The sequence below is a fragment of the Cyprinus carpio genome, chromosome A16, assembly GCF_018340385.1.
Source record: "Cyprinus carpio isolate SPL01 chromosome A16, ASM1834038v1, whole genome shotgun sequence".
NCBI classification, from domain to species: Eukaryota; Metazoa; Chordata; class Actinopteri; order Cypriniformes; family Cyprinidae; genus Cyprinus; species Cyprinus carpio.
In genome coordinates, this window is record NC_056587.1 from 13,309,060 (window position 1) to 13,329,391 (window position 20,332).

At 37.4% G+C, this 20,332-nt stretch overlaps 2 protein-coding genes across 2 annotated transcripts; one reads left to right on the top strand and one right to left on the bottom strand.

Annotated features, from left to right (window-relative positions):
* Positions 1 to 2,957: 2,957 nt before the first annotated feature.
* LOC109053003 (POU domain, class 3, transcription factor 2-like) lies at positions 2,958 to 6,309 on the top strand. The gene has a single exon (XM_019070439.2). It carries the CDS (start codon positions 2,990 to 2,992, stop codon positions 4,265 to 4,267), a length of 1,278 nt encoding a protein of 425 aa, XP_018925984.2. The 5' UTR covers positions 2,958 to 2,989; the 3' UTR covers positions 4,268 to 6,309.
* Positions 6,310 to 8,587: 2,278 nt separating this feature from the next.
* On the bottom strand, positions 8,588 to 19,532 carry LOC109053008 (F-box/LRR-repeat protein 4-like). The gene is made up of 9 exons (XM_042772796.1): positions 19,377 to 19,532; positions 16,936 to 17,552; positions 15,719 to 16,055; positions 14,843 to 15,087; position 14,807; positions 14,536 to 14,748; positions 12,721 to 12,792; positions 10,001 to 10,313; positions 8,588 to 9,860 (listed from the first exon to the last, which is right to left on the bottom strand). The coding sequence occupies exons 2-9, from the start codon at positions 17,439 to 17,441 to the stop codon at positions 9,697 to 9,699; spliced, it is 1,851 nt and encodes a 616-aa protein (XP_042628730.1). The 5' UTR covers positions 17,442 to 17,552; positions 19,377 to 19,532; the 3' UTR covers positions 8,588 to 9,696.
* Between the last annotated feature and the right edge of the window lie 800 nt (positions 19,533 to 20,332).

The following is a 20,332-nucleotide window of genomic DNA, read 5'->3' on the forward strand; positions in this document are numbered from 1 at the left end:
GAAGAGTTTGATTTTTGTGTGATTTAAAGCATGTCTTTGTAAAATGTAATTAATTATTTTCAATCAGTAGGCTATTTGAACATGACCGGGATCTTGTGTGAAAATCCACAGAGGGAAATATGTTGATGTATGGGGAGACAGTTACCTAATTAGACCATAAAAAATGGAATCTTTACAGCATGCGGGTCATATAATTACTGTTAATTTAACGCTCAGATTCTCTGTCATTAATTTTATTCCCTTAAATGTAGTTTGGCAGCGGTTCCCAGAGCTCAGAAATAGATTTCACTGTATTTGAGAGAGCGCTGGCCCTTCCAAATGAATTACCATAGACCCCACAGTCCAAATAACAAGACTCGCATCATTTATGGGTTGTTAAGCCATGTAATTGAACGAGCCATAGTTTGCATATTATACCATTAAAGTAATGTGCTTTGGTTTTCTCCCAACACGACTATTTAAGCTTCTGTGGCGTTGTGGTAATTCTCTGAATTACAACCTTAATTGCCATAAATGTTCTTTTGATTTGGGTGATTTCACTGTTACGCCACAATGATGTTCATTATTACGCGGATGAATTTCCGGAACGTGTCTTTAAAGTTTTCTGTTTTCTTCTTTTCATTTTTGGAACGCCCTTTAACCCCCAATTAGGCCATCCTTGGATATTTTTTTGTGTCTTTTACCTGTTAACTGATTAGTGGCTTCCTCGGGATTTTTTATATATACTTTTTTTTTATCTACCTCTTTTGCTTCTTCTTCTTCCTCTTTTTTCTTTTCTTTTTTTTTAATTTTTTATTTTTTTTGTATATGGAAAATTGTAAAACTAATTAGTCATAGAGACCTCACTGCAGCCTACAGCAAGAACTTAAGGCTTACAGGCCTTCCCATCTGGAAACAAATAAATTGAATCAGTTCAAACAAAATGAATCTTTGTATGTCCATAATAATCACAAACACAAAAACTATTTTCCTGACATTTCATAAACATATGAATCTGGATATATACCCAGAACTATTGATGTTCTTTTCAATAGCAGTTTAAAAAAAGGCTGTTTTAATTAGATTTTTATTGATATAGGCTAAACGAGTTATAATAGTTTAAGGTAAATGTGCTGATTATTATTGAAGGCTTACATTGTGTACTTTATTGGTATTTGTACCTTGTTTTATTATGTAGGTTGTTGTTCAGTGACGCGTAATTGGACGGTGCTGTACGCCCTGCTTCAAAGTTCATTAGTTGTGCAAATTACACTTTATTTACTGCCTTTAAATAGTTCCTTAAAATCAGCTGATCTCTCTCTGTCTTTCTTGTTTCTTTTTGTCTTTTGTCCATTATCCGTTCTGGGCCTTCCAGAGGAGGCGATACTGGTGACGTGTGAGGCGTTGTTTAATTTACTGCTCTCTATAGCAACCAGCAGCGCTGCTGAAAAAATGTTCCCCCTCCTCGGACAATGTCGTGTGCTTTTCTTTACAGAGGCTCACAGAGAAGCCAGCTGGTCAGCTTTAGACACCTGCGGTCCCAAACGGCCCACTGTTTTGCCTCTGAAATATTCCTTTGACTTGTACACCGTGCAAACCCAGAGAAAAAAAAAATAGATAGGCTATTTTTTAAAGATTTATAAGGCAGTTTTTAATTAAAAGACAAGTGTAACTATAAATGTAAAATGCCGCGTTTGGGGTAATAGTTGTTTTTATAATTATATTTGTAATTAAATGAGATAAAGTAAAATACTGCACTTCCCGCATAATAAAGGCATGTTTCAGAAAGCTGCTATGCAAAACGTGCTTCTGTCTGTGAATTATAACTTCTCTTTGACTCAAATCGGCATTACTATGCTTTATGTGGGATCAGATAGGGTACACGCAATTTATACCTAAACATTTATATTAGCCTATGAGTATTCGCCTTCTTTCGGTCAAAAAATGGAAGGTTGTTTTGTTTTATTTGTTTATTTATTTATTGAGCTTATTAACTGAAGCTGTCTTTTACTTAGTTTTTAGTACGCGTCACACTTATATATACTTTTATTTGTTTATGCTTTACAGAGGTGGTAAAGTACAGTTTATATATAGGCTACAACCAACATATTTTCTGCTCTTTATTTCTGAAAGAGAAAAATGACAACATAATATAACATCACGTTTCTCTTTCCTAGCATCACTTTAAAACTGATGTAAGGTACATTAATATGTAGGCCTATTTAAAGTAATAAATGTTAAAATGTTAAATGAAATATCTGCCTCAAAATAATTGTTTGTGTTTCTTTTTCCGTTTTTTTTTTTTTTTCTTTCTTTCTTTTGTGAAGTTACATTTTTTTATTGTAACACTAACTGCTCCAGACACAGCATGATTTCATTCATCACCAAAGTTATTGCATGGGATGGCCAGCAAACATAGCTATTCATTAAAGCCCTGGTTTGTTTGTTTGTGGCAGTTCTTCAAAATCAAACACCTGAATGAGACAAAAGATATTTTAAACAAATGAGTTAATATCTGGGCTAAAGCTTATATATTTAATACACTTTAATTTAATTCTCCGTAAAGTCCGTAAAGTTGACTGTGTCCAAATACTTTTTCATAGTTAGGCCAGTAAACATCACGCTAGAAAGATTAGATAGGTTCCCTTATTTGACAAATGAAACCCCGAACCTGTAATAAATAAATATATGAAATGACATCATATAAAATTGTTTTCATTTATTGCATGAATTCTATTAAATAAGACACATAGCCTACATACACACATACACAAAATCGCAAATTCCATAACAGACAAGTTTGAAATGAATTTCTCTCCAAGTTATAAAAATCATAACCTTTGATGTTCTTTGCTCCGGTCTTGATGGCCCGTCGGTCCCTCACATTTCAGAGGTGCTCCAGGACACTGAGTTCTTTTGAGGGAAAGAGGCAGTGTTTGTTAAGACTCTCCAGCATCCAATGAAATGAAGGCTGCATCCAAAAAACGCGTCCATCATCCCTTTCCATCCAATGAGTGTCGTCGAGGGGTGGAGCGCAGGTGCGCGCTGCTGCGTCCAGTTGGCAAAGAGCCTGGGAGACGCCTGTGGCAAAAGAGTAACTGTCAAATGCAAGGTTCCTTTAATAGGAGCGATCAGTCCGGCTCCGAGAGTCATGGCGACTACAGCATCCAATCATTACAATATCCTCACCTCCAGCCCATCTATTGTACACTCGGAGCCTGGGAGCATGCAGCAAGCCACGGCTTACAGGGACGCGCAAACCCTGTTGCAGAGTGACTACTCACTGCAGAGCAACAGTCACCCGCTCAGCCATGCGCACCAGTGGATAACAGCCTTGTCACACGGAGAAGGAGGTCCGTGGTCGTCCAGTCCCCTCGGCGAGCAGGACATCAAGCCAGCGGTGCAGAGCCCCCGGGACGAGATGCACAATTCCAACAATTTACAACATCAGTCGCGGCCACCCCATCTGGTACATCAGACACACGGGAACCATCACGATTCAAGGGCATGGAGAACAACGACGGCGGCTCACATCCCCAGCATGGCCACCTCGAATGGACAGAGCCTTATTTACTCGCAGCCCGGGTTCAGCTTGAACGGTCTCATCCCGGGTAGCGGCCAGGGCATCCACCACCACAGCATGCGCGACGCGCACGAGGACCACCACAGCCCGCATCTCAGCGACCACGGCCATCCACCGTCCCAGCACCAACACCAGTCGCACCAGAGTCACCAAGACCACTCGGACGAGGACACGCCGACCTCGGACGACTTGGAGCAGTTTGCGAAACAGTTCAAGCAGCGAAGGATCAAGCTGGGCTTCACGCAGGCGGACGTCGGACTAGCTTTGGGAACGCTCTATGGAAATGTGTTTTCGCAGACCACGATATGCAGGTTTGAGGCCCTGCAACTCAGCTTCAAAAACATGTGCAAGCTCAAGCCTTTGTTGAACAAGTGGTTGGAGGAGGCAGACTCCACATCTGGCAGCCCCACGAGCTTGGACAAGATTGCTGCGCAGGGGAGGAAACGGAAAAAGAGGACTTCCATCGAGGTAAGCGTCAAAGGGGCTTTGGAGAGCCATTTCCTTAAGTGCCCAAAGCCAGCCGCGTCGGAAATTACTTCGCTGGCGGACAGTTTGCAGTTGGAAAAAGAGGTAGTGAGGGTTTGGTTTTGTAACAGAAGACAGAAAGAGAAACGGATGACTCCTCCCGGCGGACCTCTACCGGGTACCGAGGACGTATACGGAGACACGCCGCCGCATCACGGGGTTCAGACGCCAGTTCAGTGAGAAAAGACAAAAACAATACAAAATCAAGGACATATCTTATCATACTGACTGCCTCAGTCTTCATTTATGATTATGTTCACATTGGAGCTATCCAAAGTGAAAGCAGCTGCGGTTTAGACTACTGAGGCGGGAGAGCAGATTATATCCGTCTTCAATGTTACTCAAAATTCGTACTGCTGCAACAGAGGGGACCGTGCGTTTCCCGCGCGAGCAAAGAGAACGGTTGTTCTGTGAATACCCAGCACTGTGAAAAGACGCAGTTTTAAGGTGTAACCCTACTATTTATCAAACACTTTGAGACGAGCGAAAATGTCATACTCAAACGCCAGTTGTTTACATCTAGACCCATTCACTGCGGTTTTTTTCTTTTGCGAGATTAGACTGAAAAGTGACTTGTGCTGCAGCATTTGACAAGTACACGCCATTTTTACTTTTGTTGTGGGAGACTGAGGATGAACATCGATTCGATTGAAAACAACATCAGTGTGACATGCATCCACCCACAGTATTCTTCCATTTCCTTGGGATCAAAAGGCCTTTAAAATTATTATTATTATTATTATTATTATTATTATTATTATTATTATTATTATTTAAATACAGCATGGTTATGTATCAGTTCTCCAACTCATGGAGACAGTGAAATGCAAGGTCACACTAAACAGATGTTGTAGTCTTGGCGCCAAGAAATTAGTCTCATCCAATTGATTCTGGTCTCCTTTTTTTTTTTTTTTTTTTTTGGATTTATCAATATGTATGGGTCTGAATTGAAAAGAAATAAAAACTTCCAGCATCGAGCTGCAGACACGTCACCGAAGGGCTAGTGATAGAAACCTGGCATTTCCTTCGATCTAGTCATATTACCATAAAATACAATTGTTTCACAGGACTCCACACAGTGCTGTAAATATTGTATAATTTTTAAAGAACATAGCTACGTTATTCTCTCACTTGAGCACTTTTTCGTATTATTTAGAATTTGGAAAAGATTTTAGAGGTTTTGTTTATTTTATGTTTGTCTTATTTGTTTAACATTAGAGTCACGGTATATTTTGCCTTTATATTTATAGCCAGTTAGCCGAATATTGCGTGCTATCTCCTACGGAAGTCAGTTGCTTTTTAACCCACATTCAGCTGCTTTTTTATAAATTATGAGCTGACTTTACTATATGTTTATGTATAGTAAACAATGTTAGCACTATTTTCTACCCAACGAATTCAATATTATATATCTCAAACATTTGAATGTCTTTTTTAATTATTTTGAAATAGAAATTATTTACACAGTATCGTGGAGAATGAGAAAAGCAAGTGATGTGACCTGCAATATTTTCATTTAAAGTCAAACGATTCTTCATTGTTTCATATGACATAGCGTTTTGTGTATTATATATTTCCATAATTTATCAAGCATATCAATTTGAAACACGAGCACTAATTACTATTATTATTATTATCATTATTATTATTATTATTATTAAGCTATTATTATTAAATATTCTCCACGTTTACCCAACATCAGAGCTATACAGTAAAAGGATACTTGGACTTTGGATTTAACTGTTTTTGTTCTGTTTGTTTTATTATGCTATATAGTTGTTCATTTTGTTGGTTTCGGTTCGGATTTATAGGGACACGATGCAGTGATGATTTACTGAAAATGTAAACACTGGAAGATTGGAAAAATGGGAAGATTTGTCCCAGGAGCTTGCCATACGTCACTATGTGTAAATACAGTACAACAATCAGAAATTATTATTATTATTATTTTCTTCTTGTATTATTTTGCTTATATTTTAATTCATATTTTGGTGTAAATCTATTCCACAGAAATTCCAGGGACATCTGTTATTATTGTTCTACTTTTTTGTTTTTCAAAAGAAACATTTTACATAGGTTAATTGATCAAACTGTCATGTAATTCTACAAATACTGGGAGCTATTTATTTGTTGTTTATTTACTCTTGTCAGAAAGACTCCATCAAACGTTGAACTGGATGATTTTGTGGGTATAATAAAATGCGCAGAGGTTGTGATAGAAATTTGCTTTTGGAGTATATGATGTTTGTATGTATTTTTATTTATTTATTTATTTTATTTTATTTTACTCTAAATCGAAGAATCAAACCTAATATTTTATGTCGTCGGTAGGAAACAATATGCAGACAAAGCTTGTATTTATTGTCGTCTCGGTGAAGTTTTTAAACGAAATTTGAAAATGTGAAACAGAATTAGTAAAACTGCACTGTACGTTCAAATGGTTTGATAGCCTACGTCAGCGCAATCTCAAATGAAATTGAGTGCGTTAAATTAGTAAGCCACAACAAACGCAAACCGAGAAATTTTGTTTATTTTACTTGAAATAGAAAAAAAAAATATATATATATAAGATATAGTTATACCCTGAGATATTGAGGATATTTACTGAGATGTGTTGCTGAAAACTTTGCTGAATTTCTGCGTTTAACACAGCCCTCTGTTTTTGTGGTAAAGGCAGTATAAAAATGCTCGGCCAGTGTTTAGAACATCTAAATCTAGTTCGATTTAAATTTCGTAGATTTTATAAAGAACCAGTTAGGCTATAGATGAAGTAGACTACTATTAATATAGGTGTCGCTTAGTTTGTGGCATCAAAACGTGGGCCTCAGTATAGGCCTTCTTTTATGGCATTAATTTATTACGGATGTTTTGCAATGAATAGAGTTAATCAGGTTTCAGTCATTTAAATTTTAATATCATTTGACAACAATAAACCATAAAAATCTATTTTACATATAATGTGAAACATCTTGTCGTCTTCGTAATAGCTTTCATAATTGTGTCGATTAGTGATAGTGAACTAAAAGTGATAACATTTTCTCCATATTTGGGAAAACAGGACGTTTTGTCAAGAGTTCAGCTATTAATACCGTGTGAAACGGTCATCCTTATCCTCTAGTGCCATCTAGTGAGGTTTTATTCTAAAACACCTAAAGTAACAACAGCAGCACATGGCGATTTGTATCTCAGCATTCCGCGGTTTTCTTCGGTGCTCTCTGATTTCAATATGCTTCCATGTTAATTTGGACAGTTTAATGTTACACATACCACGGATCATAATGAATCATAGTTATTCCTAGTTTCCCCCCAAAACAGGCTATTTTGGTTGAAAATACCAGAAGCGTTTGAGAATTTTCTGAACTTTTAATTTTCTTTCTGAACTATGGATAGTTTTGCTGAGGTATAAGACCCACAATGAACATGAACACTGAAATTGTATTTTGAATACATTTTAAATGTCCACCAGCTTATCTTTCATCATCAAAAAAAAAAAAAAAAAAAAAAAAACCTTTATATATTGCAGACTCCATTTTTAAAAGTTCTTCTTAAACTATGAATGAAATGATTTTGTTTTTTAATATTAAATTATATTAAGCAGCTTGTGCATGGGACCTCTTGCATTTTCTAAAGAATGCTATAGAAGTTTTTTGCTCTTAATCAATTACTGTGTATACTGTATTTTAATTTTCTCGTTTTTATAATTATATAAATGAACAATTAGAAATTAATATGAATATAGAGGTAACCTGTAGAGCACAACCTGTAGTATATTGCTTTGAAAAAAAAAAAACCTATAAAATTTGATTAGGCTTAGAAAAGTGCATCATAATCTATGATGGGTCAAGTTTTTATATTAGAAAATTCATGTTGTGAAAATAATATACTCAAGGTTAAAACTATAACTGCAAAATTATGCATTACATGTTTAAATATTTAGGCTTTCTTTTGTTTAAAACTTGTTTATATCAGGAAACGTATGCATTATGTGAGGCGTTGATAAGACTCCTCAAACTAGATTCTGTTACAAAAGGTATAAAACAGAGAAATGGTCAAATGCATATTGATGCTAAAACCATTGTAGTAGGAGTGCAGTGCCACTTCTAAATTACAGGGTCTATAAGCAGAGGCAGACAGTGTTATTATGCTTTCTGCTGTTGATCTATTTACAAGGTTGTAATGACAGTTTTCTGTATAGAAATCAAGAAATCGTTTCATCTAATTAACTGCATCCCTCCAGGTCCTCAGGGCACGTTAGAGCTCCTGAGTCCATCATTAAAGTAGACATAAACAATTCATTACATTGCTGTTAGTCCAATGAGACTGTCACTGCCAGATGCATTATTAATACACCGTTAAACTCGGAGGGATTAAGACCAGGGAAGTTTCTGACTCTCAGCTTGACCAAATTATTGAATCTCACAGGTGGAGATAATAAAGACCAACCACTTGCACTAGTGATAAGATCAATTATTTTATAATCTAACAAAAGACAAGCACACAAAATATTAAGCCTCACTTTATTGAACCAAGACCTCGACTGTAACTCTCAGATCTGACATGATGCCTCCTGCTTCCAAACGGCACAAATTTAATACAATATCCAAAATGACAACAAGTAATTCACTGTAGCTACTGTACAATTTAACATAAATACAATCTATTTAACATTAGGTTGTTTCTAATTAACTTTAGAGTTTGTTTACAGGGTGTGCTTATTAGACTGCTAGTAAAGCACAAGTCAAATTGAAAACCTTTTTTTCTTTAATATATATGGCACTTAAAAAACTTTTACCAAAAGCACTAAACATTTTATCCTTGTTTTGTCTTGAATAGTTGTACACCTTTAAATAATAAAGTACATTGCCATCCGTGTTTTTCAAAATTAAAGTGTATTAAGAAAAAAGAAAAACCCTTTGGTTTAGGGTGATTTTAAGCAAATCACAATTTAGCATAGCACAATATAGACAACCAGCAAACTTTAAAACTAAGGCACAAAGATATTTCATCTACTGGATAGCATGCGCCTTTGTAAAAGGAAACGTCAAGTTTTGCAATATAGAAAAGCTTATATTTTGGTATTTGCCCTATTGTGTACATACATGTGCATAACAGGATTGACTCAAGATATGGGCAAAGTTTCACACAAACAAGGTATTGCCACAAAAGATTTCTGTGCCCACGATTCAAGTCAATGTGGCCCTGAATCAATCAATAAATAATCATAGTAAACTATTTCACAACATTTAACATTGATTTGACAACATTTAACAAAGCAAATAAAACATTGGTGCTGAAACACTTGAATAAGTATGTTTAAAACAAAACCATTTGGCTGTAGTACAGCATACTACAAACGTCTCTCTCTGAAGACAAAAATAAAACCCTGAGATTAAGATCAAAAACTGAGGTCTGATGAAATGTGTGAGATTCAATACATAGTGAGACAATTCAAACTAAGAGCGAGTGAAACATCTATAACATCTTCGAACCAGCAGTTCACAGCTCTGTGCAGTTCAAGGCAGCAAGTTCACAGCACCATGCACCACCATCCTCCCCAGGGTCTTAAAGACCATCCTGTAAAGCTGCTCCTGCTCGGGACCCATCGAGTTTTACTGAGTGAAACTCTTCTTGATGGACACATTTGGGAAAAGGCCACTGAGCTCCTGGATGAAGCGAGAGTCAATCTGCGAGCAGAAGGACACATCCAACAGCTTTAGCCGAGGACAACACTGCAGTAATTTCCGCAGGGAGACAGGGCTCACCATCCGCGTGCCTAATTAAAAAATAAAAAAAATAAAAGAGATCATTCAAGAGGGATCATTCACCCAAAATGTTTTTCAGGTTTGAGTCCTTATATCTTAGATCAATTTAAATTCAACAACAACAAAAAAGAAACAACAGCAATTATCTCACCCAGTATATCAAGGTGCTCCAAAGCGCTGCAGTTGGCGGCCAGCTCCTCCAGGTCAGAGTCGCACACGGTGCGGTTGGCAGTGAGGAAGAGCTTTCGTAGGCGGGGCAAACTGCGGGCCAAGTGCTGGAAGCAGCCGGAGCTGCTCTGAAGCGTGGAGCACCAACCCAGGTCCAGCTCTTCCAGGAGCCTGCAGCCTGAAACCAGCTCTGCCAGACCGCGCTCACTTAGGTTCCTGCAGCGCCACAGGTCGAGGGAGCGCAGAGAACGGCAGCGTGTGCTCAGCATGCTCGCCACCACATCATAGTCCTCAATCTGTGATGAAATCACCATGTAGCTACAGTGAACCACTCATCGATAATTAACTGTCTCTAAGCTATTCTATGACCATATGAAGATGAACAATCAGACAAACCAATGTTCCTGTAGCTGAAATGGAACATACCGATTTGCATACCTCATACCAAATACAAGAGGTAGGGTAAATTCAAATGGATTAGGCCACTTTGAAATGGAAAACTGAAAAGGAAAAAGGTTCTTTTGATTTTTTAAATGTTCTTTACACTAAGCAAAAAATGGTTCTAAGAAATTTCACCGAAAGCTTCTTTGGGGAACCCAAAATGGGTTCTCTTCTATGGCATCTATGGCATGTTGCGAAAACTCCCTTTTGGAACCTTTATTTTTCAGATCATAAAATTGCACTCTGATGCAACTAATCTTGTGTATCAGGGGTTGTGGGCAATAATATCCCAATAAACATGCATGGATGCCTACTTTAACATAAAAAAAGTACACCATTTGAGTCCCTTTGATACACTATTTTCAATGTATTATTATTATTATTACTTTTTTAGCTACACTAAACCTTAACTTGCATACTGTGTAGTATGGCTGGTATGTAACAATAGCATTTTAGTGCCATATATATAAAAAAAAAAAGATTTTAAAACTCTCAAAACAAGATTTCAAAAATACATGTTTTGAGAATAAATGTGTAACATTATGAGATTAAAATAGAATAATAAATGACAAGAGTAAAGTCAAATTATAAGGTTAAAGTCATACAACTGAGTAAATAAAATCAAGTACACCTTATTTTTAAAGTGGATGTAAGATTTTTCCTAAAAAAAAACCTTTCAGTTCATTAGCCACTACAGGTAATCTAGAATATCGAGAAGTGAACTAAACAGTAAAACTATTTGTGGTATAAACCTGTTTGTTCATGATTATAAAAATCACACACAATTTCAAAACGTTAACACACATTGGGCTGGAACCCAGTGACCTCAGGGTCTGGAGCCTGTCACTCATCTCGCTGAACTAGTGGGAAGGTGGAGAATTTACTCAAAATTAAGAATTTGTACATAGATGAACAGTGTTTTGTATTCAAATAAGATTTTTCTTGAAAAGTCACAATTTCTCGCACAATGCGGTTTTGGGCATGGTCCACACAGGACTCATACCCAAGACCTGAAAGGTCCAGGGTATGTGACTTTACAACTTGTTGACGTGAAATAGGCTGCTAAGGAGAGCTTTCAGTGTGAAAATGAACACCCAAAAGCATAACTTAGCATGTTACTGACATGAGCATGCTAAGCTAACTTAATGTAGCTTATGATTAACCTAACCAATTAGCATGCTAAATTAATTAGCGTAACACCACAAACTTTGGCATGGTCAAATTCAGAGAGGTCATTTCTGTGCGGCTCGGTCCAAAGATCATCTGTGCCAATTTTGGGGAAAATTGGACAAAGTTTGTAGGAGGAGTGATTAATTTTTTTTCATTTATTTCAATATGGCGGACAGGCACATTGATGGAAAATGACAAATGAGATATCGTCAGAATCAGCATAAACCAAGGAAGGTAATGACACAGAGAAAAACAGACAATGGAACACAATCCAATCTCTGGAACACAAAGTGGCGCTGTGTTAAAACTTCTCAGGTACCTTCAGGACATGCTGACGATGAAGCCTACCAAATTTTGTGCCGATATGTCTACTCATTTAAAAGACATCACAATTTATGACAAAATTCAAAACCGGTTTCTATGGATTCTGCATGGCAAAAAGGAATCCATCAACACCAAGATCATGATTTTCTGACAAACCGTTCAAAAGTTATTAGCAAAAATAGCCCTTTTCCATATCTCATGAGCCATAGGTTGTGCTATTCCCAAATTAAGCATGCATCCTCAGACCACAGTCTTGATGAAGCACAGCAAGTTTTGTGTTGATTGACGAGATACAGCCTCTTAACCAATTTTTGGCTGACTTCCTTGATTTTGTGATGTAATAACTTTTGAACAAAGATGAATAAAAAAAATCTGTTCAGTCACTTCTTTGTGGCTCAGTCCAAAGATCATATGAGCCAATTTTTATAAGAATTGGACAAAATTTATAGGAGAAGCAGCGAAAAAACTGGAAAACTGCACTGTACAAAATGGCTGCTACTGTAATGGGTGAAGACTTTAATGTAAGATGTTGAATGTGATCATCATGATTAGAGTTAAACAAAGTTAAACATAGTCATGCCCACTCATTCATTACAAAAAAATAAATAAGGTGGACACAAGGAAGACTTTATTCTCATAATGCTAAAACATTATTTTCAAAAGCCTTTTTATGTTGACCATTATTTTTAATGGATGCCACTGTCATTTGCAAACTTGGCTTTAGCCATAAACCAATTACACATCAGTTCCACTGTCCAGTGGACTCACCATGACACAGCTTCCCAGGTTAAGGTGCCTGAGCTCTGGGCAGAATGTGAGGATGCTCAATATGGCTGATTGCTGCATGTGGAAAGAAATAAAATGGAGAAAACGGTGATGATTAACACACAACACTAATGAGAGAATAACATAACCTTCTATTCAGATGCTAGTGGAGTTACAGGAGACAAAGGAATGCACATTCGATATCACAAATTATAGATGACAACACATTTAACTCTGCTATTCAATACTCTTCTAAATAGAACTATCAAAATAAAACTATTATATGACCTCACGGTCTGGTGCACATGGTTGAAACTCGTATCGGAGGTAGAGTGATATGATGTTTCACAGAAAAAAAATGGGTTGGTTTTGATTTAAAAAGCTGAAGTGTCATGAGAGCACCACTAAGAGAATATAGTCATTGTTTTCATTATTGTGTTGGCTTCAAAAACAGTCACGTGAAATGAAACTCAACCATCTGAAGATTGACAGTTCTCTTTGAGTTAGTTCTGTGTATATTTCCATTGTTATTTAGTTTACACCATTAGGTTCCCTAGAAGACATTTTATTTACAGCTATGATGACAGAGAGGTGGGTTTGCTACAGACACAGCCTGCCGCCTGTGTGTTGGTGTGTATGTTTACGTGCAGTCACCATCACTACAGAAAAGCTACAGAAACGTTATACCTGTTGGATGTGGCACTAATACAAGTACAAATGCTGATTCACAGTTAACCACACACAGAGGGACGGGACGACCCTATATTAGTGGAACGCTTGGGCCTGTATCGGCATGAAGAACTGATTTAAAGGTGATAATACCAGTATGCAAGACTTACAAGGCTTGATGCTGTATAATTAGAAGGACAGGTAACTATAACAGCTTAAAATAGCAACTCCCAAGATAACTTGCTTTTTTAATGATGTAGTATAAAACAAAGGTAAAATAAACAAAAGAGATGCATGATAAAGCACACAACCTTTGGGGGGACATAATATTTCATGGATCAGTAATTAGCAATTTCTGCTTTGATGTTAAAAACCATCATTATCCCCCCCCAAATCTTTCACTTTAATCATGTATGGAACTGATCTGACTAGAATCTAATCTGTATGGAACTGAAAAGAGGGACAGCTTCTGTTTCTTGTGTATTTATGTTTGTTGTACTGCAGCAGGGAAATAAAATGTTGTGATTGGCTGTCCCTCACAGTGGACCCTCCCACTGTGAGGGACAGACATATAATGTGTTCAATGGACTGTTCAGTTGTTTAACAATGTTCTGACTGTTCAGCCACTGAAAAAAAAAAACCTTTAAAGTAGACAAAAACTCCACAAAACAGTTTTGAAGGACCTTTATAAAGTGTGAGTAATTCTCACCCTTACAGCCTCATTTTCATCTACGTAAAGTTTAAACCTGACTAAGGTCTATTGCTGAATTGTACTTGTTTCATAACTGATGAATTTTTACACTTACTGAACTGAAATGTATGAACACTGAACTGATTTGTGCTGAATAATGACATCATTGTCTGTTATTTATATGCTGCTTTACAGCAGAATTTTAATTTGTCTAATTTTTCAGGAAATGTGCATCACAGATTATTATTTTCCTGTCTATTACTGTTGAACTATAATAATGACTAAATTTTTGGTTAAAAATCTGAAAATTCAAATGAAATGTAATCACAAATTAAAAATGCATAAAAAATAATAGTTTTGTTTTTATCAATAACCTATATTTCCCAAAAGCTTTTTACATAAAAATCAGAATTTTACATGAAAATCAGTAATTAGCATTATCTCAGTCCTGCTCTCACCTCAACTTTTGTGCGATACAGCACGAGCCTGCGTAGATTAGGGAGTTTGGTGATGAGATTGAAGGCCTGAGGTTGCAGACGGTCACAGGAAGCCAAATTAAGCTCCTGGAGGCACTGACACGTCTGGGCGATCACTTCTAAACATGCTTCATTCAGGAAATGACAGCACGACAGCTCCAAGCACACCAGACTCAGCCCACAGGCCTTCATAAACTTGAGGAAAAAAGACAGAGATGGAGGGACTATTACGGCACATTTGGTGGATCAAAACACTTTAAATATCTGGATAAGAGACTCTCGCCATTACCTGCAGAATCCAGCGGCCGTCACAGCTCCACGGTTGCCCGTCCAAGACATGTTTAGTCTCTGCAGGAGGGTGCAGCGGCTCTGCAGGTGGCTCAGAGAGGCGTCTGTGAGCCGGGCCCAGTACGGCTGCAGGCTGAGCTGGATGTACTGCAGTGGGTCACAGCAGTGTTTGTGAAAGAGCTTGCAGCTCTGAGCCAGTCGGCACAGGTCCGGAACCGACAGATGACTCACAATCAGCTGGATTAGCTAAAGTGAACACAAACAAACAGAGACCCTCAGACCAAAACATGGCATGCTAAATATTCTTCTTGTGTATCAAAACAGTTACTTGTAAAGACAGAGACACTAAGATTTTCAAGACGTTTGTGAAGGCACTGATTATGTTTTTTCTTACGTGCACTGTTGGGAAGAGTGAACAATAGTATAAGTGTGAAGCTGGATATCAGTTAGCAGATAATGGCCAGATTATGTTTCGTGTTTGCTGTAACGAGACTGTGAGGTTGGCAGTGGTTTGGACAAGAGATCTGAGCTGCATGCAGGTAATGAGGGGTTACGAATTGGAAAGGTATTTTTAAATTACAATAAAATTGTCTCTAATTATCTGAAAAAGACCTACTGCAACCACACAAGTTGGGGCTTGAGGAACTAGACCAAATCCCAAGTATTCCTTTTCAATATCCGTCTGGTATATAGAAGATTTCAACATTCTGTGGTCCAACATGTGCTGTTTTCCACAATTCTTGATAACAATCTTTGCTATCTGGCCTACATATTATGTTTTTTAATCATGTAGATGGCACAAACTATATATTCCTAAGCATTCCAAAACTCACAGGCATCACCACTGGTAATTACAGTGAGAGTTTCCGATGCTAACCTCATAAGGGAGCCTATCAAAGTAGCCGTTCCCCAGGTTGTGCCTGTTTTCTCCACCCGACCTGCAGCAGAGGCCTCCTGCATCACTGATCTCCTCTTCACTGTCACTCAGATCGTTGATGTCGATGACAGGGATCTTATAGAGGGCCAGAATGGGTCTCTCCCGAACACCTCGCAGGATCACTGCATCCAGCTCAGTGTAGTAATCCAACAGAGTGCTGTTCACCTCCAGACGCAACAGGTTGCTGGCAAAACTAATCTGCCTGATGCTGGGGGAGAACTGGCGAGCTTGAGGGGTCAGAGCTTTGTTGGGCTTGCCAGCCCATAGAACCTCCCACCTGCAAAAAATGCAACAACATGATCATACTCAAAACACAAACAATGGCATTTTCAGGCCGCAAAGCAACAAAATGTGATCAATTTAAAGGGGTGCTATTTTAGTAATATTGGTTATGAAATTGCATAGTTAAGGAATAAAAATGTGATTGTCCTACTGATGCATTACAATGAATTAGAATTAATGGATTTTGTTAAAATAAGCAAAAACACGAACATTTACTGAGTGAAATATATCTGAACAAGCTTTACTGGAGTGTGATTTTTCATTTGGGATAATGTACTCTTCAGATAAGCCAATATTTGTTAATAGACTACTAACGACTAATAAATGGTTAACATAGCCTAATAATAATAATAAATAAACATATAAAAGATGAATTCTCTAGCTCAGCAGTTCTCAATTCCAGTCCTCGCGATCCCCTGCTCTGCACATTTTGTATGTCTCTCTTTGTTAAGACACCTGATTCAGATAATCAGCTCGTTAGAAGTGAGCTCTGTGCGTGAACTGTGTTCCGATTGACATGGTCCCTACACAGTGTTCATTGCTCCCTACTCCCTGAGCAGAGGAAATCAGTTGAAGTTTACTTCACTTCGGGAACATTCATTCACAGATTTACGCTGCGCAATGTCTTCACACATAGACAAGTGTGACATCATATACCTCTGTAAATAAATACAATTTAAATTCAAGTCTCGCAGACTTCATTACACTTTGAAAGGAACATATACGTTCTGGAATTGAGAACCGCTGCTCTAGCTTATAGTAACTGGCAGGGCAACCAGGGGCTAAATGCCATGGATCACGTTTTGTGGGATTAGTACCTACAACCTTTTGATTACAAATTCAGATCATTCGCTCACACACATATAACATTTTACCTCACATCAGCTGGAGGATTCTGGGAGAAAGGGTTGAGCGAGCATGCTAGGATCTTGACAATGGCCCCGGGGTGGTAGGTCTCAAGCACCTCCACAGCTGTGGGATAGACCGGCTCCTCGAAGGCCAGTTCTAGGTAGTCCAGGCTGTGGAAATTGGGCGGCGTACGACGGAACGGGGTAGCAGAGCTGGTGCACTGCTCCCACCAGCTTCCATATGTGCGAAACACAGCCGTCTGGGTGAAGTCTCCTGAGCTGGGATAGACGTTAGGCACTCCCGCCAGGTTCCACATGGTATAGGACATGCTGTTCTCACTGCCATAGTGAGAACTGAAGTCCAGGACCTCTTTGCCATACTGCTCGACCTCAACAGTGACGGGCAGCGCTGAACGCTGGCCCAGCTCCACCGCCCGCCGGCTACCCAACGCCTCGCTCCGTGTACCACTCCTGGAGCGCCGCCGCAGACAGATATAGTAAAACATGCTCAGAAGGGTTAGCATAGGAAACATGGAGCAGCAGGACTGGGTTTGAGTCAGGAAGCACAGCCCTTTTCTCTTCCCTGCACTGCAGCACGATAGGCTCTACACAGAACAGGCTATAGGCCAAACAGCATGCATGACCTGTGGGTTATAGAGAGACACACACAAACAAAAAATCACACAAGACTGTGAGAACCCTGAAATATGAAGGAAGATAAGTAATTTTATGGGCTTCATTTATGAAACACAAGTTAAATTCAATAGTGTATATTATTCATAAATGCATTCAATGACAATTTACATAAGAATAGATATATGAACAATATACATAGAGTACCTTATATGTTTTAAACGCTAAAGGAAACATTCTGGTTTAAATACAAGCTAAACTCTCAGAAAAATAATTTCTCGCAGAAAAACAAATACAGATAGATGCATTGACAGCAGAGTCATTATTGTTAACTAAAACTGCAAAATCATTTAAAACAGAGCTGAATTAAAACATACATATTAAACAAACTAAACGAAAATTAGAAATGTTGCCGTGGCAACTAACTAAGTTTAAACTAAAACTGAAATGAAAAAAAAAACTTCAATACAAAAAAAGTCAAAAGCACATAAAATTACTAAAAATGCAACTAAAATTAAAGTGAAAACTTAAAATAATAAAAGCTAATTAAAAATATTAATACAATTATAATTAGAAAATAATAATAAAATAACACTATAAGAAAAAATGATGAGGGCGTTGAAGATTTCAATGAAGATGTTTATTGCAGCATACCAGTGACAAAGTACTTCTTGTACCTGGAGTCAGAATAAACCTCTGAACATCCTTAACTCAAACCTTTTATACAATTAGAGTTTACTACCCTTAATATAAATGAAGTTGCTCCTATCGTAACAGCTGTGATCTGTTTGTTGATGAAGTTCCAACACCCCATTGTCTGAGATGGTTCTCGGTGTCCCACACCCGTTTCCATTCTACAATTGGTCACCATTTGCTCAGGGTGTGATTATCCCAAATGGTGCAGAAACAACATAACTGTTGATTTTCTTCTCTTCTATAATAATTAAGACATTTTGGGAATTGAGCATGATCAAACTTCTATTGTGGAGTGGAATCTGGGTCAGGGCAGACTACAGTTTCTTACAACACTGACACTTGTACATCCATTCGTAAGTGTATTTCTGTACAGATTGTTTGGCATATTTTTCCAAAATGAGTTAGTAAAAATTACTTTCTGAAAGTTTAATTTGCATATGACTCAGAATATTCATTTAATCCAAGGACATGCAAACAGCATGTTTTAATGTGTAAAATATATATCATAAACTGTATTCCAGAACTTGCAAAAAATCTGGCATGAACCATAAAGTCTAAAAAAAGAATACTTCTTGTCTCAAGTCTTCCTGCTGAGAGAGATTTATAAGATTTTTTTTCCAGTTAATATGTATTTCTGTTACTTCCACAGTATATACTAGTGGTTTAAGACAACAGCAAACTAACATCATGCTGATTACTGCCAAATAGTAAATAAAAAATAGTGAAAGCCATTCAATGAATAAATACAAACATAACAAGTTAAAGGGATAGTTCACCCAAAAAACAATATTTAGCTTACGTCAGATAAGTAAAAATATATATGTTGTTTAAAACCTGTAACGTTATGTCTGTTATTAAACACAAAATGAGAAAATGACAGAATTTTCATATTTGTTATGAACTATCCCGGTCATGTCAGTCTGAAAGCTGTTGCTGATGGCTGCTAGCTCTATCATCGCCATGTCGTTCAGCCTTATGTGGCTTTTTATGTGATCGAAACGTTTAAAATGTAACCAGAAAAGAGGAACTGTTAGCGAGCTGAGCTATAGTTCATTAGGCTGGGTTATGAATCGGCCAAATAAGAACGCAGGCTGTCATGCCACACCGCACTGACGGACTTAAAAACAATGTCAACTTACAGACGAATCAATGGTGTGTTGGAGTGTTGTGCTGAGTGTGTTCTGCGTTCTCGATCCATCTCTCAATGCAGCTGTCATTGCTCGCACATTCTTCACCGTTCACGCGGAATATAAACATCCGCTTCACCTCTGCACAATGCATTGTGGGAAGTGGAGTTCTACCACACGTCATTTATAGAACATTTTATTAAAGTTGAAACATTACTATCCAGAATTGTGAGCTAAACAACAAATTACAACAAAACATGTCTTCTCTGTTCACAACACCAGAAAAATCTTGAATTTAAAAATATGTTAAAATTATAAACACAATAAAGACAGTACGCCTAGCCTATATTTGGTATGGTTGGACAGTGTTTGATAGATTTTTTTAACAGATTTGTGATATGGCGTTCTATAACAATTTCCTAATTAAATCTCATAAAGAGACAGATAGCCTATTATAAACATAAACATGTAAGGTGCAGAGAAGATTAAAAATATCTATTGACAAAGAGCGAGACAGTAAATGGAAAACATTCATTTAGAACTTTATATGCAGCAGTATATTTGGGTAATCAGGCTATTATTAATCCCGGTTAAATTATTCAATTTTTATTTCTGTTTATTATGGAAACGTATTATTAAAAAAATAAGCTATAAATGCAATAAATGATCTCATTCGGTTCTAATTCTCTCATTATTATAGTATGGTGGGACACAAAATCATTTAGCGTGGCATCTGAATAATAAATGCTGTAAAAAGTTATGGAAACCCTAATGAGTTATGTTGGCCATCAATCTAAAGAATATTGGTTTGATTAGTTTGACTTGTCAAAATTAACTTAAAACATTACCAAAAATAGTGGTGACATGTACATTTACATTAATGCCTTACAAAGCAGATGCTATACATTTAGAAGCGACTTGCAAAAGATGATGTCAATGTTTTGTGTTAACCAAAAATATATATATAT